This window comes from Vigna radiata, chromosome 8 (assembly GCF_000741045.1).
Source record: "Vigna radiata var. radiata cultivar VC1973A chromosome 8, Vradiata_ver6, whole genome shotgun sequence".
NCBI classification, from domain to species: Eukaryota; Viridiplantae; Streptophyta; class Magnoliopsida; order Fabales; family Fabaceae; genus Vigna; species Vigna radiata.
In genome coordinates, this window is record NC_028358.1 from 5,194,214 (window position 1) to 5,217,834 (window position 23,621).

At 37.6% G+C, this 23,621-nt stretch overlaps 2 protein-coding genes across 2 annotated transcripts in view; both read right to left on the reverse strand.

Annotated features, from left to right (window-relative positions):
• Positions 1-23,488, reverse strand: part of LOC106772094 (serine carboxypeptidase-like) — a 27,857-nt gene extending 4,369 nt beyond the window's left edge. The window contains exons 1-5 of the mRNA XM_014658255.2: positions 23,141-23,488; positions 19,768-19,936; positions 15,907-16,026; positions 5,209-5,352; positions 4,958-5,111 (exon numbers count right to left, since the gene is read on the reverse strand). Of these exons, the coding sequence (XP_014513741.1) occupies positions 4,958-5,111; positions 5,209-5,352; positions 15,907-16,026; positions 19,768-19,936; positions 23,141-23,448 (895 nt within the window). The 5' untranslated portion in view covers positions 23,449-23,488. The remainder of the gene's footprint in view (positions 1-4,957; positions 5,112-5,208; positions 5,353-15,906; positions 16,027-19,767; positions 19,937-23,140) is intronic.
• Positions 2,898-3,914, reverse strand: LOC111242339. The gene has a single exon (XM_022785083.1). It carries the CDS (start codon positions 3,877-3,879, stop codon positions 2,905-2,907), a length of 975 nt encoding a protein of 324 aa, XP_022640804.1. The 5' UTR covers positions 3,880-3,914; the 3' UTR covers positions 2,898-2,904.
• Positions 23,489-23,621: the final 133 nt, after the last annotated feature.

Consider the following 23,621-nt stretch of genomic DNA (forward strand, 5'->3'; position numbering starts at 1 on the left):
TAAAATACTTAAAATAGGAGAAGGGAAGAAACTTTATAACAAACTACTTGTTATTATATTATTATTTCTTTTGAATAAAGAAGCTCTTTATATAAGTTTCTAACTACTAAAGAAATAATGGTTTACATTCAACTATAATTATGACCATTAAAAAATATACGGACGTAAAGAAATTTCTTAATATAGTCTCCTATATTTAAGTTTGCTATTTTCAACACGCCCCCTCAAACTTGAATATTCTTCATTTGGTAGCTTGATTCCAAGCATTGCTCTAAACTTTTCAAACAAATTGGCCTTCAATGGTTTAGTCATTATGTCTGCAACTTGTTCTTCAGACTTGTAGAATTGGAGTTCAATTTCTTCTTGCTTGATCAACTCCCTAATGTAATGATAACGAATATCTATATGTTTGCTCTGTCCGTGGAACACAGGATTCTTCGCTAATGCCATAGCGGATTTGTTATCACATTGAATAGTCGTCGGATCAACTTGAATATCTTTTAACTCTTAATATTCTACGTAGCCAAACTGCTTGACATGCTGCTGATGTTGCTGCAATATATTCTGCTTCTGCTGTTGATAGAGCCACCACTTGTTGCTTTTTAGAAGACCATGATATAACTCCATTTCCCAAATAGAATACATATCCTGAGGTGCTTTTACGANTTTCAATATCACCTGCCCAATCACTATCTGTATAACCTACTAAATTGTAGTCATTTGAGTAAGTATAAAAGATTCCATAATCTCGAGTTCCATTGAGATAACGAAGAATTCTTTTAGCTGCTTGTAAGTGTGACTGATATGGTTTCTCCATGAAACGACTTATTAGTCCAACCCCATAAATAATATCAGGTCTAGTGGATGTTAGATACCGAAGACTACCCACTATACTTTCGAAATAGGTTGAGTCCACAAATTCTCCACTACCAACTTTCTTCATCTCCATGCGTTCTGCAACTGGAGTTCGAATTGGGAAAGTTTCGTCCATCTTGAATTTTTTTAAGATATCAGTGGTATATTTTCTTTGCGAAACAAAAATACGATCATTACTTTGTTGTACTTCAATGCCAAGAAAGTATGACATAAGTCCCATGTCTGTCATCTCAAATTGTTGTATCATGGCCTTCTTGAATTGAACAAACATTTCCTCACTATTCCCAATGAATATCAGGTCATCTACATACAAACACAAGATCAAAAGTTCACCCTTTGTCTTATGTTTTATATATAATGTATGCTCATGATCACATTTATGAAAACCATCGTCCACTAGATATGTGTCAATACGAGAATACCAAGCACGTGGTGCTTGTTTTAACCCATACAAAGCCTTTTTAAGATGATAAACTTTCTTTTCATCTCCTTTCTTTATAAAGCCAAGTGGTTGCTCAACATATACTTCTTCTTGAAGTACACCATTCANAANTNNTGACTTTACATCCATTTGATAGATGTTCCATTTATTTTGAGCTGCAAGGGATAAAATCATTCGCACATTCTTGAAACTGGTGCAAATACCTCAAAATAATCAATTCTTGGCTTTTGCTTGTAACCCTTTACTACTAATCTTGCTTTATAACGATCCACCTTACCATCGGGTTTATACTTTGCCTTGTACACCCATTTAACTCCTATCGGCTTCTTTCCAATTGGTAGGGTAGTAAGTTCCCAGGTCTCATTTTTTTCTATTGAGTGGATCTCCTCTTTCATGGCTTGGATCCACTTTTCATCTGCTGCTGCATCTTGAAATGAAACTGGATCACAATCTGCAAACATACAAAAGTTTGCTAGAGAATCTTCATTCAAATCATTGTCGTCATCATCGTCTCTTCCTAACACATAATCTTGCAATCGTGCTGGTGGCACATGTCTTCTTTCTAGACGTCCTGATGGCCTTGAATCTGTTGCTTGTGGGTAAGTATAAACTGTTGATATTGGATTGCTAAATGAGGGAGAAGTTTCTAGAAACATCTCATTTATTGGTGCTTCATTGATAATGACAGTATTATTATTATCATCATCCCACTGCCATTCTTCATCTTCAATAAAATGAACATCCCTACTAATGATCACTTTCTTTGTTTCTGGATTATATAATTTATAACCCTTTGTTACATCACTATATCGAATGAAAATACATTTCTCACTTTTATTGTCAAGCTTCTTCTTTTCATCAGGTATATGGGCATATGCAATGCACCCAAATACACGTAAGTGAGACACATCCGGCTTATTTCCAGTCCATGCTTCTTGAGGTGTTCTTCCTTGGACACTTTTTGTCGGACACCTATTCAGTATATAAACAGCACATGCAACAGCTTCTGCCCAATAAGGTTTTGGAAGATGCTTTGCTTTTATCATACTTCTAGCCATCTCAAAAATTGTTCTATTCTTTCTTTCAGCTATACCATTTTGTTGAGGTGTATAACTTACGGTCAATTGACGATGAATTCCTTCTTTCTTGCAATAATCATTAAACTCATTCGTTGTGAATTCTCCTCCTCTGTCTGATCTTAATGTTTTCAGACATAATTCNCTTTGTTTTCAACAAGCGCCTTAAACTCTTTAAATTTGTTAAACGCTTCACACTTTTCTTTCAAGAAATATTCCCATATCTTTCTGCTATAATCATCAACAAAAAGTAAAAAATACCTTTTATTTCCAACTGACTCTACCTCAAATGGTCCACATATATCAGTGTGAATCAATTCTAAAGGTTTCTTTGCTCGCACAGACTTTCCAATTACAAACGAGTCTCTATTATGCTTGCCAAGAATACAACCTTCACATGGATTATCGGGAGCATTAATGAGTGGAAGGCCAGTCACCATTTGCTTCTGTACCAATCACTTCAAACCTCTGAAGTTCAAATGACCAAAGCGAAGATGCCATAACCAATTGTCATCCTTTACCATAGCTTGAAAATTCATCAAAGATCTCGTTTGAAGTGACAAAGGAAACATGCGATTCTGTCATTTTTACCCTTGCGATGTTTTTATTGTCTTTGTTCATAATTTCACAAACTCCGTTATCTATACGAACTTTGTACCCTTTTTCTGAAAGTTGTCCTATGCTTAATAAATTCCAGAATAATCCTGGCACATAATATACATCTGCAATAGTAACATTAGTTCCATTTTTAGATTGGATACTAATATTACCTTTACCCATCACGCGAATTTTGGATTTGTTTCCAAAATTCACTTCACCTTTCACTGATNCATCCAAGAAAGAGAAAAATTCCCTTTTTCCCGTCATATGGTTGCTACATCCTGTATCAAGATACCAAATATCATTGTTTTCAACATCTGGACCTTGTGTACAGGCAAGTACCATACTTTCTTCAGTTTCAACTACATTTGCATGTTCTCCATGTTCTCTTTGTAATTTAGTTCGACATTCGGATGCATAATGGCCTAACTGCTTACATTTATAACACTCCACTTTGGACTTGTCATGTTTGAAATTTGATCTTCCACCAGAATAACTACTCTCTCCAATGTTATCCCCATGTGAGGAAAAATTACCTCTTCCTCGATTACGACCACGTCCACGACCTTTACCACCTTGGTATCCACCACGATTGGTGAAATTCACCCTGCTTTGCAAAGCTTGCTCAAAGTTAGGATTATTAGTTCGTTGCTTCATCCTTTGTTCATGTGAAGATAGCGAACCTAATAACCTTTCTAATGATAATGTGGATAGATCATGTCCTTCTTCAATAGGTGTCACAATATGATCGAATTTATGACTCAATGATATTGTTATTTTTTCTACAACACGTTGGTCAGTAATAATCTCTCCATTGCTTCGTAGTTGATTAACAATGGATTGAACATAGTCAAAGTAGGAAGAAATTGTTTCTTCCTTGACCATGCGCAAATTCTCAGAAGTGCCTCGAAGTGTTTGCAAATGACTCTATCATCACCTTTGTAGGATTTCTGCAGAATATCCCATGCTGCATGTGATGTTTCTGCTAATGATATCTTTTGAAATACCGTCTTTTGTTCAACTGCTAAGAATATAGAATACAATGCTTTCTGATCCTTTTTACGTGTTTCTATCAATGCATCCTTCTCCTCTCTACTAAGGGACTCAAATGATGTTGAGTCTGTAACATCTGCAAAGCCTTTTTCCACCAAATCCCACAAATCGTGAGAGTGGAAATATACCTTCAACTGGATTGCCCAGGTATCATAATTTTCTCCAGTCAATTTTGGAAGTGGAACTTGAATGTTACTTGCCATGATGTAATCACAAATATTTGATCTGGCTCTAATACCAGATGTAGGAACAGGAATTTGCTAATTCCTAAATTCACTAAAATACTTAAAATATGATAAGGGAAGAAACTTTATAACAAACTACTTGTTATTATTTTATTATTTCTTTTGAATAAAGAAGCTCTTTGTAAAGTTTCTTCCCTTCTCCTATTTTAAGTATTTTAGTGAATTTAGGAATTAGCAATTTCCTATTCCTACACTCTTTACTATTTCACAAGAAGAATACACAGGGATGGATTGTTTATGAGAGAAGAAATAAGAAAACGAGTTAGTTGTTATCACTTAACTGTTCAATAGTTAAGGGGGGAGGATGTGGTAGTTATAAATAAGGGTTGGTTAGTTGGGAGAGGGGACTTTTGGAGAGTTAGCTGTTGACAGGTTTTGACCTGTGAAGAGGGTTAAGCCTCTGTTACCTACTGTACAGACATTGTTACTGTGAATAACATTCAATATTCTTTCTTCCTTTCTTGTGTTCTTGGGTGAGGAAGAGCGTTCTTGATTAGGTTCCCAATTTAGGAACCTATCAGATTTGTAGGAGCTTAAAAAATCAATCCAGCAAATTCAAGCATTCGGTAGCTGGACTCTTCAACCCATCATAGCCCTCATTACACACATTCCAACGTGACAAATGTAACATCTGTAAAAAGGTAAAAAGCCAAAATGTATATTACCACATAGTTTTATAGCCAATTCACAGGCTGGAACCAGTACTTTGTTAAGGCGGTTTCGTGTAGCCTTCTTAATGATTCCCATTTCGAATGCATAATCTGGGTAGGCTTTATACTGAATTGCAGGGTTAGTAAGTCCATCACCAATGGCAAATCCCTGTTCAAACAATAATAGTAAGATAAGAAATTATTCTTTCCTTCAATCATATTCTGTCAGAGAAAGTTAGATTGGTTTATCACGTGATGTTACAAACCTTCAGGTTTATATGAATTCCTTCTTTAGCTTTGTTGCCCCGATGGACCCGTGTTGCAAAAGCAGGAATGTAGTGTCCAGCATATGATTCACCTGTAATAAAGAAGTCATTTTTTGCATATTGAGGATGCTCTGCGAAGAAGGCCTGAGGGAAAAAGAAATTAACTGTTAATACAGTTTTTTAATCTATCAGTTTTACTATGTCTCTACATATATATCACTCTTACTTCTCTGCACTGTGATACACACACACGTGTGTGCAGATATAAACCTGCTCTAAATTTTAGGCATGACATCCAAAATTCTTTCATTACTTTGGTAATCTTTTCTTAAATTTTCTCTCCAACTAAATTTGTTTCACGTGTTAGCCATGATGTGTAAAATCAAAATTTAGCATTTCGGAAGCCCTCATACGGATTAGATGGCTTTGAATTCTTCAGAAGGTTTGAGGCTTGAGTATCAATGAAACAAGAGTGTGGATTAGCTGCATGGTCAAATTGACTATTTTTAATACAGGATGGACAATCCTTATTCTTACAGCCAAAATCCTATTTCTCGAGGGCTGCAACGCTAAAAGGGTCAGTATAGAGGCTCCCACTTAAATGATCATGAAGAGACTTCATTAAGATGATCATGAAGAGACTTCATTAAGCACGGTACACAGATTGAGACAAGATGCTAAATATGGCAGTGATGATGACAAAACCAAAGATGGGGCATAGTTGATGGGAACATCTAATCTAAATCTATTACGGATGCTTGATAACTTCTCACTTTCTTTCGCCTGTGCCTTGATTGTTTTACTTCACATGACTTTTTGGCATATGCATAATTCAAAACACAAGTGACATAATACATTCACTCAATATCATAGAGGAATAAGGCTAAAGAAATCTAAGGCAAGAACAATCCCCAGCTTACATGATACTCTGGTGATAGGAAATAATTTTAACCGTACAATTGATCAGATTAACCCTGCTAACATCTAATGCTTTAACTAGATACTCTCTTTGCAAACACTTGTTGATGTACATTTACTTAACCTTATGTGACAGAGAAATCTTATAGGCTTTATTGCACGCTCATCAATTTAAGTTATATGATTTTGTTTATAAAATGTCATACTCAAGTTTTCCACACAAGAGGCAGCTCATTTTAACTTTTATTGTCACGAGGAAATATTTTATAGTGGTGCTTGGCAAATGCTCCACACCAAAGATATTGTGAACTATTAGTAATGACTTCAAAATAGAGAACTTATCACAAACAATGAAATTGAAGAACAAGATAGGAAACTTGTCAGAAAATACAAAGCACAGATGTAGTAAGTCAGGAAACTGGTAGAGGCCATCATGACCAACAAGGCTTCCAAAACGCACTTTCTCTAACAGCAACTTCAAAAGAAATCCTTGTAGCACTAATGTAAGAAAGAAATCTTGATATAAAGACATTTAGGATTACAACTTCCATAATGATATTTTGGCCATTGATAGTGGGTTGACATTGAGGCACCAGTGCCAAATCATTTGCAACAGATTTTTTTTCTACGCTAATATATGCTCTAACGTACATAATATCACTAATGTTATTCCTGAGTTATTGACAGAAATTGATAGTTCCTTGTTTGAATTTTGAAAACAGCTGGCCAAAAAGTTGGCCCTTCCAACTATGACTCTGCTGGTAGTTCCTTGTTTGAATTTTGAAAACAGCTGCTGCTTTCTTGCTTTGAATTTTGAAAACAGCTGCTGCTTGATTGCTCTTATTGTACCATCTCACAGTAGGTCCTTGTAAACACAGCCAAAGCCACCTTCGCCAGTTTTGTTTGTTGCATCAAAGTTTTTGGTTGCTGCTTTGATTTGTTTTAGTGTAAATAATCCCGTCTGCCGATCGATACCCCTAAGCTCTTTGTACACTGGATCTTTGCCTCCTAACCATCCTATCCACCTCATAAAAACCAGCCCCTGAAGAAGAAGAACTAAAGCACCAACAACTATGCCAATTGCCAGTATGACATCAGTTCTGCTGTCATCCTTCCTTAATGGAGGTTTAAAATTAGGGCTTACCGACATAGCAGACACTAGTGGTCCATAAACTCCTCCTGTGGGAATGCCAGTGATTCCTTTTCCAGCCCAGTAGAAGTGAATCTTCAAAGTATGTTGCGTGACAGTAGCATTGCATGACTTTATGATTGACTTGCCATTACCACCAGCTTCTCTTTGGATATCAAAGTCTTTCAGCACTAAATTCCCCTGGATATAGACACAAAATACCCTCTTTCCGAGACTATTAAGTGACCTTTCATTGATGAAAATAATCTCTGCAAAGTGAAACTTGATTGTGCAATTTCCATTTAATAGACAGGGGCCATAGTATGTGAGAACAAAGGAAGAAACACGAGCTGTTGTATATAGCTGGCAAGTATATAACATTGCAGCATCTTTGAGTGGAATGCGGTGCTGCATGTGCCTAAGTGGAAGTAATCCTTGTTTTTCCTTGAAGAAGTGGTAATGCTCCTGCCATACCACTTGCAGCTCTGCTCTTTGCTCTCCCATCAACTCAACTTGCCACTCATCTTCCACTTGCTTCTCCACTTGGCCCAGTTCCCGAACAACTTCCCATGATTCAGCATCCATTTTTTTAACAACGCCTTGGATTCTTCCAGCTATCGAGACAAAACTGGATCTCCCTTAATTCTGATCTTCTTATCTCCCACATTATAAACCATCGTCATGTTTCCCCAATTAGTCCTGACCTCTCCCAACTTCGCCAGCCATGCAACACCGAGAATCACATCGACGCCACCGAACTCAAACACGTAAAACTCCTCTTCGACATCAACCTACTCCAACCTCACCGTCACCTTCTCGCATCGTCCTCGCGTCTCTTGCTAATGCCCATCACCCAAACTCACTGGATACGCAGGTGTGTCGGTCACCGGTAATCTTAAGTCCTCCGTTACCCTCTGGCTGAAATAGTTGTGGCTTGCGCCACTGTCGATCAGCACCACCACACTCCATTCTCCTATCTTTCCAGTTAACTTCAATGTCTTGGGAGAGGTCAACCCCTCGGCGGAGCAAGCTGATAGCTCCAAAAGCTTCTCCTCCTGATTCCCAGTTTCCTCGCTCAATTCCCCCTCTTCATCTTTCGCCAGAAGTAGCACCCTTATACTTTTCTCTGCACACCGATGACCTGGCGCAAACTGCCCTCCACAACAAAAACAACGGCCTTCTTCTTTCCTCTTGAGAAATTCGGGGTATGGCAAATTTCTCACCATCCTCCCGCGATTATCGTTTCCAGCTGGGTAACTTCCTCCCGCATTCGCATGCGTCACAACTCCATCCCTTCTCACCGACCCAACACTTTTCGTTTTCCCGTGTTATGTCATCGTGGTTCGATTGGGTTCCGATTTCACAATGCTTCCTGATGATCGCACCCCCGATGGGTTAAACTTGAACCCATTCACGAACCCCCCTTGCTCTCTGATCATCACGTCTTCCACATCTCACGCAATGCACATCGCTTCCATTAAATCCGGTGGGTTCTGGATCTTCACCGGCCCCTTCACATCCTCTCGCAATCCGTGAGAAAATACCCCAACACCTGTTCCTCGGGCACGCCTCTTGTTTGCCCCATCAACACCTCAAAATTTCGTACAAATTCCTCCACTGTTCCATCCTGTCTCAACGTTGCCAATCTCTCGAATACCGTGCCCCTGAACCCTCCACCGAACCGGTTGATCATCGATGCCTTCATACCGTCCCAAGAACGGTTTCTTGCCTTTTCTTTCCAGAATGTAAACCAATACACCGCGCTCCCCTCCATACTTACATACGCAATTTCTACTTTGTCCTCTTCATTCATCACCTTTTGGATGTCAAAGAATCTCTCCGCTCTGCTGAGCCAACTAAGAGGCTCCTCTCCATCGAAGGTCGGCAACTCCACCTTTTTCCGCCAAGGTTTCTGTTCTACCCCTCTGTCGCCAGCCCCTCCATTGTCATTTTCCCCCACAACTCGATGTTGGTTGTCGTTCACCGAACTGTCATCGGAACTCCCCTCCGTTTGATTGACACGCGTACCCAGAACCTTCATAATTTGTTGTAGGTCTCGCCGTACAGCTGTTGACTCAGCCTTCATTCCCTCCATCGTGATCTCAATGCCCTCCAATCTTGCCTCAGTAGCGTTCTCCATTTTCGTGTCGCGTCTCACCCAATTTGGATCCGGCAGGTCAGACCAAATTGGTAGGTTTATGATAAAGAAACCTAAAGCTTTTCCCAACTTTCCCACACAAAACAACTCACAAACTATGAATAACCTCTGTTGTTTATCATTCACCAAGAAAGAATACAAGAATGGAGTAATATGGGAGCCTAACCTCCCCCAACAACACTAAAGAGTCTGTTTAGAACACACAAATGGTCAAAAGTCAGTCTCAGCAATTAACACCTATTTATTTATACAAGTCCCACCCAGTGCAATTTCTAACTGTCAAGACAATTAGATTAACTAACTCTCAGTTTCCTATCAAAAATGGATAATCATTTTCTTACAGAGCAACCTACTTTGATTTAAGTTACACAAGCTGTTTTCAACATTTCCTCTTACAATGCTCTTGGTTCAAATGGTTTTTCTGGTGTTTTTTTTATCAAACTTGTGGGATATCATTCTGTTGGGAAAATCTCCTTATACACACTCAGATATTTTTCCAAAATTAGGTCTTGTTATTCATTGATAATTGAAGAACTTTAAATAGTCATGATACTTACAATATTATGGAAATAAAAATAAAATCTGAAAATAAAATATCAACTGACTTAAAAATAAAATCTCCTCAACCTATCATAAAATAATATTCTACCTAGATAAACAGAAAATCATAACTACCCATTCCTATTTTATCTCTATCAAATCAAACCAAATATTACTAGACCTAAAACTAATAAAATAATAAATCTCTAAAATTTAAGTTTATCCCAACAAACTCTCCCATAAACTTAAATTCTTCCTTCCTTTCTTTCCATGTGCATCATCCCACTCCGAGTTTGCTTCTTTCAATCAAATTTGACTTCTTCTTTTTCCTTATGACCTTCCTGTCTTTTACCTTGGTTGACCTCTTTAATGCTTTGACTGTTATGTCCAACTTCTCAATAACCTTAACCAACTCATCTCTGACCTTAGGCGATTTCTCAACAATCTTGACCGACATCTTCATTGGGTTCTTCTCAACATCATCTGGTTCAAGAACACTAGATCTTTTCTCTTCTTTTTCAAAAGTCGCCTTCTTCAGCTCCTCAAGCTCAACCTTTTGTTTATTCATAATTTCATTAGCTTCATCTATAAGCCTCCCTATTCGCCGAATCTCTTCATCTTTTCCTTTGAGTTCTTTCTCCAGGTTTTCCTTCTCCACAATTATGCATCCTTTACCGAGATCACTTCATCCATTGTTGGGATTGGGCTCTTCATGTCCACTACATCCGAGCTCTTTGCCATCAAGAGGATTCCACACTCTTCTTCACCATCATCAGTAACAAGATTTGTCTCCCCCTTTGTCTCGGTCTCGCAATACCTTGCAATATGACCAAATTTGCCACAATTGTAGCACTTTGTTGACATACAATCGTTTGTATAGTGGCCGTACTTGCCACATCTAAAACACTCCGCCCTTGACCGATCTCCTCGGTCTTTTCCTTGTCTTCGGTCATGCCAATTTTGCTGACCGGTTTGATCTTCATTATCATTACCTCGGCCACGTCCACCTCGTCCTCGGCCTCCTCGCCCACTTCCACCAGGACATTGGCTCTGAGTAATCCGAGATTTATTCCAGTTAAATTGTACCTCTAGTGCTTGATCGTCGGATTCCCTCTTTTTCTTTTTCTTCCTCAATTCGTGGGCTTTTAATGACCCAGCTAACTCCTCCACAGAGAGTTGACAAATCCTTTGTCTCTTCAATAGTGACCACGATACTTTCAGAATCATCCGTTAGATTTCTCAAGATCTTTTCCGCAACCCGGTTAGGAGGAACCTCTTCTCCGTTCATACCAAGTTGGTTGGCCATCTTCTGTACTCGAGTTATAAACTCGAAAACTCCCTCATTTTCATCCATCTCCATATGTTCAAACTCTCTTCTGAGAGCTTGTACTCAGACTTGCTTCACGCGGGTATCTCCTTTGTATGCCACCTTCAGAATTTCCCATGCTTTTTTTGCCGACTTTGCATTAGCTATTTTCTCAAATCCAGATTCATCCACTGCATTATACAGAAAGTACAAAGTCGATCTGTCTTTCACTCGTGTCTTTTTCAATGCAACAGTCTGGTTCGCTGTCTGATGCTCATCATCTGCGGGTTCATTGTACCTGTCTTCCACTATGTCCCAGACGTCTTGGGATCCAAGAAGAACCTTCATCTGCAAAGACCAATTGTCGTAATTGGCATTTTCCGACAATTGTGGCACACTCATCCCATTGACTACCTTTGCCATCTCTCTCAAAAAAAAATCAAGCACTCACTTTTTCTCTCACGGTGTTTGACTCTCTTCTCTCTCTTTTCTCTCTCAGTACTCAGAGCATAGAGCTCTAATACCACTGTTGGGAAAATCTCCCGATACACACTCAGATATTTTTCCAAAATTGAGTCTTCTTATTCGTTGATAATTGAAGGACTTTAAATAGTCATGATACTTACAATATTATGGAAATAAAAATAAAATATCAGCTGACTTAAAAATAAAATCTCCTCAACCTATCATAAAATAATATTCTACCTAGATAAACAAAAAATCATAACTACCCATTCCTATTTTATCTCTATCAAATCAAACCAAATATTATTAGACCCAAAACTAATAAAATAATAAATCTCTAAAATTTAAGTTTATCCCAACACATTCTTCTTGATCAATTCAATTCAGTTTTGCAGATTTTTGGAGATAAATGGATGCTTCCGAGTTACCACTACAATCACATTATTTTAATTCCTAAGACTATTTCTAAGATTTTAACGGACAGATTAGCTTTGGTTATAGGCAAACTTGTCTCTCCTTTCATTCCTGGTAAGAGCATCATTGACTGCATTGGCACAACCTCAGAAGCTATAAACCTTTCAGACAAGAAGTGGCCTTCTGCAAACATAGCAATCAAAATTGATATCAGAAAAGCTTTTCACACCCGCATTGATTGGAATTTCCTCATTTCTGTTTTGAAAGCAAATGTTTCAATGATATCTTTCGAAATTGGATTCTTCTAATTCTAAAATCTGCTAAACTTTCAGGATTGATAAATGGCAGGCCAAGTGGGTACTTCCCATGCTCTACAGGTGTGGGAAAGGGACATCCTTTCTCTCCTATGCCTTTTTGTGTGGCAGAAGAAGTGTCAAGTAGAAGTATTCTCCGCTTGTAAAAGAGGGGAAATTACCAGGAACTGCAGGCTCAAAATCTCAGTTCTTTCTTACACATGCTTTATACTTTAATCATATAATTGCATATGTACTATGAGGAACTTATCCAATATCATGGTAGTGCCTTAGAAGTATCGCTATGCATCTTGTGCTAAATTATCTTTTTCATGGCAGTGGTAATTTGATAGGTTCCTAATTGGGAACCTATGGAAAACACACTTCACCCACACAAAACACACACCAAAGAGTATTGTATAACATCTTTGTATTACTGAACAATCAAGAATACAAGTATAGAGAGCTTAACCTCTCCCCAAAGAACTCCAAGAGTTCCCGCACAAACAATAAGACTCCAAAAACCCCCTCTCTCAAAGCACCCCAACCCCTTTTATACAGACTTCTTCCTAACTACGAGTAAAGGCCTAACAATACCACCCTCCCCTGAAACAACCTTGTCTCCAAGGTTGAAGTCAATGTTGAAGAGAAAGACCAAGCAACGAGTTCTCCTGCATACCGAAGTTATTTTTGAGACAATTGTTGATGTATATGCAAATAACAGAAACAACAATATTAGCAACCCCAAACATAGGAACCAGCCATGATGTCCAATGGGTATCAGCTTCCCAGTGTAGTTTTCCCTATTTTGTTGTTCTTGGTTCTCCCACCACCAGTCTCAAGATCTCTTCGAACCTTAATTATTTTTCTCCCTATCAAACCCAGTTTCCAAGTCTTAAATTTTTTCTGTAATGATGCTTTATATCACAAAGTGGAGACAAATTTTCTCTCTCCTAGAACCCAAGGTATCGAGTCTGCAATACTGACCATAATTCCACTTTCTCACAAAGTGGAGGCAAATTTTCTCTCTCCCGAAACCCAAGGTAGTGGGTCTACAACACTGACCATAATTCCACTTTCTGTTCCACTATCAAATCTCCCCTCCACTCACCGCATTCCTCCTGCTCCACTTTGCCCCAAATTCCCCACTTGAACCCATGACTCACCATCCACTAATTTTACCCATGCTTTAGGTTCCACTAGCTGACTGGAAAGCGCTGGGTCACCCTTTACTGTCACCTTCTTTCCCTTCAGCATATATTCCATGGACACCTCCCCCCAGTTGATCATAACTTTTCCAAGCCTCGCTAGCCATGCAATCCCCAAGATTACATCTACTCCTCCCAACTCAAAAACGTACAGATCTTCCTCCACCACAGCTTCCCCCAGATTTATTTGTACCTTCTCGCAGCATCACGGCAACATTCTCCAATGCCCAACTCCTAAACTCACCGCGTACGAGGGCATATCAATGATCGGCAACGCCAACTCCTTCGCTGCCCTTTGACTGACGAAGTTATGGCTGGCCCCGCTATCTATAAGAATCATCACCTCCCTTCCTTCGATCTTCCCCTCGCCGGTCGCAAGGTTGGTCGTAGGTTCTGGCAGTTTTGTCATGTTCGGCTCGAACGATCCTCTCCCGTTCGGTCCAGCAGTCCTCTCCTGTTCCGCTCGCTCAATCACTCTCGATCGGCCTTGGACCGTGACCCCTCACCATACGTTCGTTCCCAAAACGACTTTCGCTCATCCTGGGTTCCAAACCTTATCACGAGGGCTCCCTTCAAACCATCCCATGACCGATTCTTTGCTTTTTCCTTCCACGCTTTGAACCAGTACCGAGCGCTCCCCACCATACTGAATGACGCCAGGTGCACCCTTTCCTCCTCTGCCACACCTTGCAACTCAAAGCACTTCTCTGCCTTCGAGACCCACCCAACCGGATCGAACCCTTCGAAAGTGGGAAGTTCTACCCTTTTCCGCCAGTCATTCTGTCCTCTGGACTGTCGCCATACACGCTCACTCCCATATCCTCATCGCGGCTTCGCTGGTCGTCATTTACGAAGGTTTGACTTTCGCTTGATTTTTCTTCGTTGTTGTAAGCCCGCGCCTCCACCATCCTCATAATTTTTTTCAACCTCCAATCTTCCCATCGTGGTTCCCTCCATAACTCGTTCTCGCACCCAATTTGGGTTCCCACAGTTTCTTGAACAATTTTCTTGATTACTTCTTGATCTTTCACCCCTCACTGCGAAATGGCAGCTTTTAGATTCGGCAGCTTCTTGAATCGGCACACGCCCACTTCGATTCGACAACTTCTTGGAAACGGCAGATGTTTGATCTTTCACCCTGCTTCAATCCGGCAGGTCGGACCAAATGATAGGTTCCTAATCGGGAACCTATGGAAAACACACTTCACCCACACAAAACACACACCAAAGAGTACTGTATAACCTCTTTGTATTACTGAACAATCAAGAATACAAGTATAGAGAGCTTAACCTCTCCCCAAAGAACTCCAAGAGTTCCCGCACAAACAATAAGACTCCAAAAACCCCCTCTCTCAAAGCACCCCAACCCCTTTTATNCANACTTCTTCCTAACTACGAGTAAAGGCCTAACATAATTTCTCAAGACATAGGATAAGCAGAGTCAGAAATCTCATTGGTTTCTGGAAAGGTTGTTTTCCTTTTATCTATCTACTTTGGTGCTCCTGTGTTTAAAGGAAAACCTAAAAGATTAATCTGATGCCTGTTCTAGAAAATGTCAAAGCAAAAACTGCCAAATCGATAGGATACTTGCTTTCCTACATGGGGAGAGTTCTTATAAAAAATGAGGTATAAAGTATGTTGTATTATAGTTTCCAAATTTACCAATGGCCGAAATCATTGCTTAAATTCTAGAAAATTCATTTAAAATCTTCATTTGGATTGGTGACATCACTATTGATAAGACGGTTGTTGAAGTCGGGGAAAAGCTATGTTTGGGTTATCAAGAGGGTGGTGTTGGATTGTGATCAACAACAGAAATAAACAAAGCTTACATGGTTAATCTTTGTTGTGAATACATCAAGAAAGACATGGATTGGTCCAAAATTCTTGCAGCTAGAGTTCTTTGGAAAAATGATTCTATGGTAACTTTTTGTTATTTCTTCTCTATGGGAAAATATAAAGAAAAATTATTCTCAAATAAAGGAAAACAATGTTAGGCAACTTGGTAATGACAGATTGATTAATTTTTGCTCTGACCCATGGTTCACAGATTCTCTTGCGAGTATGATGAGTATTGACAGAAGTATACATAATATGCTGATGACAATTAGTTATATCAGGTGTATATTTTAAAATAAGACAAGGAAGTGTAATTTTAGTATCTCTTAATGAAATGAACTATAATTTACTAAAATAAAAACGTAATAAGTGAACCTTATACGAAAATTACATAACTAGTATTCCTATTCCGCAGCAAACACATGTACCTGAATAAAGTCATACAGGTCATTGCTGACACCATCTTCATCATGACGAATGTCGCGCAAATCAGTACTGTAGCTAAAGCCAGTTCCAGTTGGTTGGTCAACATACAAAAGGTTCGATGCCTACAAGATTACCAACAAAATTAATGTCAGAAAAAACTATTTCTAATATTGTTTATAGAGGAGCAATTGCTCTTTAATCAATAAAAAGGCATAATAGCTGAAAATCTCAATATATGATGGATATAACGCATACGCATCCCTACAATTCAGGATCAACAGTCATGTACAGTAAATATAAAATATATCCCTTGAAAAAAGAATGCAATTAAATCTCTTAATTATGTAATTAAAATTGTACAGGGAAATATTATCTGCAGCATAAATCATGGGATTCTGACACTTTACTTCCCATAAAAAAATTTTACATGAAACGTAGCCTGCAGAAGCAGTATAAAGTTATGACAACTAGGTATCATGTTTGCTTTTATCCTCATCAAGACATTATCACTGAAGACACCTCTCTACGTGAAAACATATTGAAAAAACATATTTTCTCACACTTATAAATTTAAAAAACAAGCAAATTAAATTGGTTTGGTTCAGTATGCAGTTGAATCCTGTCTCATGCCTGTTTTAAAATATGTGAAGCATCTTAAGAGATCATAATGTACAAAAATAAAACCTTAAAAATTAATCAATAGTCACTTCAAAGAAAGAGCCCCAATTATGACCATTAACAAGACATCAAATAACAGCATACCAATGGGTGATTTCAATGACAAACTTGATGTTATTTGATCAAGTGATCTCATTGTTTTTAAATGACAAATCTATTATAATAACGATTCACTATTTTAATAAAACATAGTAGATCAGTTCAAAAGGTTTTCAAAAATTATATCCCGGCTGTTATCTAGGCTCTAAATTATGATTGTCTAATGAAGAAAACAGAAGATCGTTTACAAGAAAACGTGTAGAAGTGTTTAGTTAGACCATCTATTGTTTACCACCCATATTAAATGATGTTTTGTCTTAATAGTTTTATGATATCCTGAAGTTCTATATACAGAGACATGTTACTCTTTGGAGTACATGGTGTTCATACGTACAATGTGTATAGAACCTTTTGTTATGATACAATTGGTTCCTTTCACTCTTGTTCTTGTTTGTTCTTGTTATTATAAAGTGAACCTAACAATTGGTGCCATCTATGAGGAACAAGAGGAAGTAAGTTAAGAACATAAAGGTTTGAAGACATAGCCACCAAGTGTGACATTGAGAAGTTTTTTTGTGAGAGTGACTTCAACTTATGGAGGAAAAAGATGGAAGCTATCTTGGTAAAGCAAGGATGCGTTGATGCGATAAAGGAGATGTACATCAAGTTTTCACACTATAAGCAATGGACAATCATCACCAAGGAAGAAAGACTGGACAAAAGAGGAGTTTGACTACATGCAGTTGAACAAGAAAGCCAAATAAACACTTATTTGTGTTGGTATCAACTTAAATTTTAGGGTTTATTAATAATTTTGTTTAAATCTTATTTTATTAGTTTTGGGTCTAGTAATATTGAGTTTGATTTTGATAGAGATAAAATAGGGATAAGTAGTTATGAATTTCATCTACGTACAATATTATTTTATGATAAATTAAGCAGATTTTATTTTTAAGATAGTTGATATTTTATTTTTATTCTCCGTAATATTGTAAGTGCTACAGCTATTTAAAGCCCTTCAATTATCAATGAATAGTAGACTCAATTTTAGAAAAATATTTGAGAAAAATATGAGTGTCTGTAACGTGAGATTCTCTTAACAGTGGTATCAGAGCTTTATGTTCTGAGTACCGAGAGAGAAAAAGAGAGAAGGAGAGAGTCAAGCACCGTGAGAGAAAAATATCTGAGTGTCTGTAACGTGAGATTTTCTTAACTGTGGTATCAGATCTTTATGCTCTGAGTATCGAGAGAGAAAAAGAGAGAAAGAGAGTGTCAAACACCGTGAGAGAAAAAATGAGTGCTTATTTTTTTTTTGTGAGATGGCAAAGGTTGTCAATAGTATGAGTGTGCCAAAATTGAAAAGAAAAACCAATTACGATAATTGTTGCCTACAGATGAAGGCGTTATTGAGATCCCAAGACATTTGGGATATGGTGGAAGAAGAGTACGTTGAACCTGATGAGGATGAACATCAGACGGTGACAGATGACAACGTTTAAGAAAAATCGTGCAAGAGATGGGTCAATATTGTATTTTATCTACAATACAGTAGATGAGTCGGGATTCAAAAAAATAGCGAATGTTAAATCAGCAAAGGAAGCCTGGGAGATATTGGAGGTTGTGTATAAAGGTAACAACTGCATTAGACAAGTTCGAATAAAGCTCTCAAAGGAGATTTTGAACAGTTGAAGATGGAGCCCAAAGAGCGTATAACCGAGTACATAACTCGGGTGAAGAAGGTTGCCAACCAACTTGCCAAGAATGGAGAACAAATGCCATTTAGCCGGGTTGTGGGAAAAATTTTGAGATCCCTTACAAAAGATTTCGAAAGTATCGTATGCGCCATCGAAGAGTTGAAGGACATGTCAGTTCTCACAGTGGATGAACTTGCTGGGTCATTAGAAGGCAACAAACAAAGGAGGAGTTGGGATGATCAGGTTGAACCCGACGATCAAGTACTACAGGTACAGTTTGACTCGAATAAAACTCGGATTACTCAGAGCTTAGGTCCTAGCGGCAGAGGAGGAGGAGGCTGAGGATGAGGTGGACATGGCCAAGGTAATTTTGAGAATTATAGTGAAGAGAAAACCGATCAGCAGAATTGGCATGACCGAGGACAAGGGAAAGGCCGAAGAGACCGGTCAGGGGTTGAGTGTTTTAAGTGTGGCAAGTATGACCACTATGCAAATGAGTGTAGATCAAATAAGTGCTACAATTGTGGTAAGACGGGCCACATTGCAAAGTATTGCAACGCTGAGACAAATGGGGAGACTAATCTCTTTACTAAAGATGCAGAAGAACTGTTGTTGGCAAAGAGATCGGATGCAATGGATATGGAGAACTCGGTCCCAATAATGGATGACGTGATCTCGGTAAATGGTGCGACAAATGCGGAAAAGGAAAACTTGGAGAAGAAACTCAGACAAAAAGATGAAAAGATTCAACGGATAGAGAGGCTTCTGGATGAAGCAAATGAGATTATGAATAAACAAAGGGTTGAGCTTGAGGAGCTGAAGAAGGCGGATGTTGGACCATGCTTGAAATCAAAGACTAGTGAGATTTCTACCAACTCGATATGGTATCTATATACTAGGGCAAAGGTAATCAAGGTTGGATCTCACAAAAGAATTCAGAAAGGTAAGATGTGTTTGGTTCGGTCTTGTGGGGTCTATTCCATCTCAACAAGAACATTTACACATAAATAGTCACAAAATATATTAATTTAAACTTGAATCCTAAGTCAATTGAGATTCCTAAATTTGATTGTAAAAGTCATTCTATGAGATCTTAATTTACCTTTAGTGGGTCTCCTCCTGTCACGTAACTTTCAAGACCTTCTTGTCATTTTTACATTAATTGAAGAATTTTATAAGACTCACATTAATTAATGTGTTATTTGGTTTTAAATAGTTTTCAAGATAGAAAAATCTCTTTTTAATTCTTATAACTCAAGATTTTAAATTTTGTCATGTCAACATACTCCAATAAGAAGGTTTTGAACTTATAACCCATGCAATGGAGCCTAAGGTGTGGGCAGCTGTCCCTCAAGAAGCAATATGAAATCATTCAAAATTAGATTTTAGATTGTTTCCATCACTTGCATACACACATGCACATATAACATTGATAAAGTGAATATCAAATACCTTGTCCCAACCATACTCGTTCCAAACAAGAGACAAGTCATCAGTAATTTTGAAAGGGCCATTTTCATAAAACAATGCCAATTCACTGCTACACCCAGGTCCCCCTGTCAACCAAATAACGACAGGATCCTCCTTCCTGTTGCGTGATTCAAAGAAGAAGTAGAACATCCTGCAGACCAAACCAAATGCAAGAAACAACTAACATAAATATATTGTTCATTGAAATCTACAATTGACCACACTATTACAGCTCATGAAACAACTCGACAACATAACACGATAAATTTTTAAATGCACAAGGTTCAAAGGCTAGTTGGAATTTACCAAACCCATGCAATTATAATTGTCCCAAAGTTCAAGACTTTATATTTTAATTTTGCAATTTAATATACAATTTGACCCTAAAAGTAGCAACATGTGTTGCTTTGACCCTAGTAAGTGCACATCTATAAATAATGATCTCCAAAAGTGTCAACATGGTCCAAAGTTTACCCAAACAAGTTTTCAACATTGTTCATTGAAATCTACAATTGACCACACTATTACAGCTCATGAAACAACTCGACAACATAACACGATAAATTTTTAAATGCACAAGGTTCAAAGGCTAGTTGGAATTTACCAAACCCATGCAATTATAATTGTCCCAAAGTTCAAGACTTTATATTTTAATTTTGCAATTTAATATACAATTTGACCCTAAAAGTAGCAACATGTGTTGCTTTGACCCTAGTAAGTGCACATCTATAAATAATGATCTCCAAAAGTGTCAACATGGTCCAAAGTTTACCCAAACAAGTTTTCAACTTACTAACAATTCCATACGTCAACAAAGTGACTTATATAGACAAAAACTCAAGGAGCAAACCAACACAAAGTTGTCACTAGAGAGGACTAAATTGCATATTAGCTTACATTTTATAGTGAAAACAATGTTATTCAATAGTAAGAAAACGATTTCACAAAAAAGACAATTCACCTCTACATAATAAAATAGAGTGACAATCTGTAGTGTTTTACTCTTTTCATCTTTAAGGCACCCAAAAATAACTCTCACCTCATTATAAGTTACTTTCAAATTTTTTTCATTGTTTTCTCAAATTAAACTATTCATAACGAGTGAAGCACATAACATGTCCCTAAAAATTGAAGACAATAGTCGATTGGTCTTTGAAATTTCTCTCTTTGCCTTTAAGTCCCTAAAATAATATTTCCTTTAGGTAAATTAGTCCTATTGTCAGTGAGTCTAATAACAACAGTCCAAATTAGAAATCAAGTGTCATGTTGACACTTTTCTCACTCGCAATTAGCATTCAAGTCCCTAAATAAAATGATAATTAATAAGCAATTTAGTCCATGATATTTTATGTCATTGATAAAATTCAGTTTGTTATACACATGGTCACCCACGTCCTTCTACAATAAAGTGAGAAACAGTAACGTTGATTTTTACATGTTTTGGTGTGTTTGTTTTACTGAATAAAATCAATTCCTTGTAGCTTTTATCTTGTTTAATGCTTAAGTTTAGTGTGTTTTAGTTGTTTTGTGCTTATTTTACTTCTAATCTCTCTTTTAAGTGTGTTAAATAAATGAATAAGAAGTATTTGTTGTGAAGAAAAACAAGCGAAAACTCAAGAAAACATATTTTGGATATGAAAAGATGAATTTGGGCAGTGGAAACGGGAGGTATGGCACTGGGCGGTAGAAACTAGCGTTGGGTATTAGAAACTGGCATTGGGCACCACCCACTCCTACATAGGTTGGTGTCAAGCGCTACAGGCTTCCGCAAAGCCATTATTGAGCGGTGAAAAATGGCATTGGACACCACCTAGTGCTACAGAACTGACATTGGTGGCAATGGTTTGACAGAGAACCCTTGTTCGTGTTTTATCTTATTGCGTCCAGCAGTACTGAGACGACACTCAGCAGTCACAACACTAGCATGTCAAAAATTGAGTACTTAATCATGCTTCTTGCGATGGTTTCGATTCATTCCTCTGAATAGAATCACCTAAGATGCTTTGGAGAGGCTCTAGGAGGTTGTTTGGGGGTGCTGAGAAGCTCTCCCTCTCCCTCTTGGGTTTCCTCCTTCATCCATGACGTTTTCCCCTTTTGGGGTTGAAGAGGAAGATGGGTTTTGATTTGAAGATAGAGTTGCGAATAGGACACTTAATTGGATTGTGGAGCAGATGCCAAGAACCTTGGGAGGGGCCTTACATCTTTTCTTTAATTTTCATTTCTTCCCTATCTCTTTGTTTTGTAAACCTTAGGTTCTCCACCATGGAAAGACTTGAAAAGAGAATGAATTTTATTATTATCATTCATGTCTATTACATTCTCATTACACCTATTTGTAACAATCTAATCTTCCAAAAAAGAAAAATAAGAAAACAATATACTGAAAAATAAACTAGAAGATTCTACAAATATTTTCTCCAATTAAGAAAATTCTACATATATTTTCTCTCTTCTCTCTTTTCTTATCATTCAATGATCCAATTTATTTTTCTACTCTATTAATAGAGTAATTCTTGCTAGTTCCGAATCCTTGGAGATATTCAAGAACTTCCTGTTGTATCTTGGAAAAATTGTGCATATCCAACAAATAAATCCTTAAGGATAGTGATCCTACTTTCCTAAAAAACTATCTAATTGTTGTTTTCCTCAATTTTTCCAACAGATTCAATGCAACAGAAATTATCTCTTTAAATATTTTCTTTTTTGTTTGTTTTCCTTAAATTTTATATAGTTTTCGGAAAAAAATTGTTAAATAATGTCTTAAAGTTACCAGTTAACGAGCCTCGTATGTTAGTTCTAGTTCTATGATCCTCGTAAGTTAGTATGCATTAGTTGAGAGACTAAAATTCATTGACATCATCAATTATTTCTCAGATTTTATGAAATTAAAAAAATTATTCCTGTTTTCATTGTACTATTTTTACATCAGATAGTACAATATAATATTTTTCAAAAAAAAACTAAACGAATTACCGTAATATATAAGAAATATCATATAATAGTTTTTAAACAATCAAGGAAGGAAGGATAGTTTATGAGCAAGAAGCCTGGAGAATTTATGTAATAGGTTTACTCTTCAAGTTATATTAAGATTAAACTATTTTTATTTACTAAAGTTGACGAGTGCATAATTAAAAAAATTGTTGCTAAAATCTCTTAAACAGTCAATTTCATCAGTTGAATCAAAATTAGAACCATGCTACTTTCATTTACAAGCATTTCCGAGTAACGGCACATATGGCAGAAGCGTATAACTTAAAACAAGCAAAAGACAAAACGAAATTAGGGTATAATTAAGTGTAAGACAAACTCAGAAACTAAATCAAACATAAAATGGAGTCCACGAGAGGCGCACCTAGCGGCATGTGAATGCTCAATGGGGTAATAACCAGCATGGTGACCCAAATCCTCAACCGAAGGCTCGGAATCCGAAGCAACCAGGTTCGGGAACCTGAGGCGCTTCTCAACGATCTTGCGCGGTTGGAGCGAGGAATTAGCAACGGGAACGAAGTTGACGGCATCGTCGGGGAACAGATTGAGGTCACTGATGAGCCTCTTCGCGAGCAGCGCCGCCTCATCGGATGCAGAGGCATAAGTTGATGGAGAAAAGAAGAGAAGAAGAAGAAGATGAGCGCAGAGGAAGATTACAGAAGATTGTCCCATATTTCTGGAGCTACTAAACTGAGTGAACTCAGTGCTATCTATATTTGAATAATCGCCGATTGACTTTTGAAAATATTTTAAGGAAAAAAATCTTAGGCCTAGTTTCTCGTAAAATATTTTAGAAAAATAATAAAACAAACTTATATAAATGTTATGAATAATCTATAAAAAAA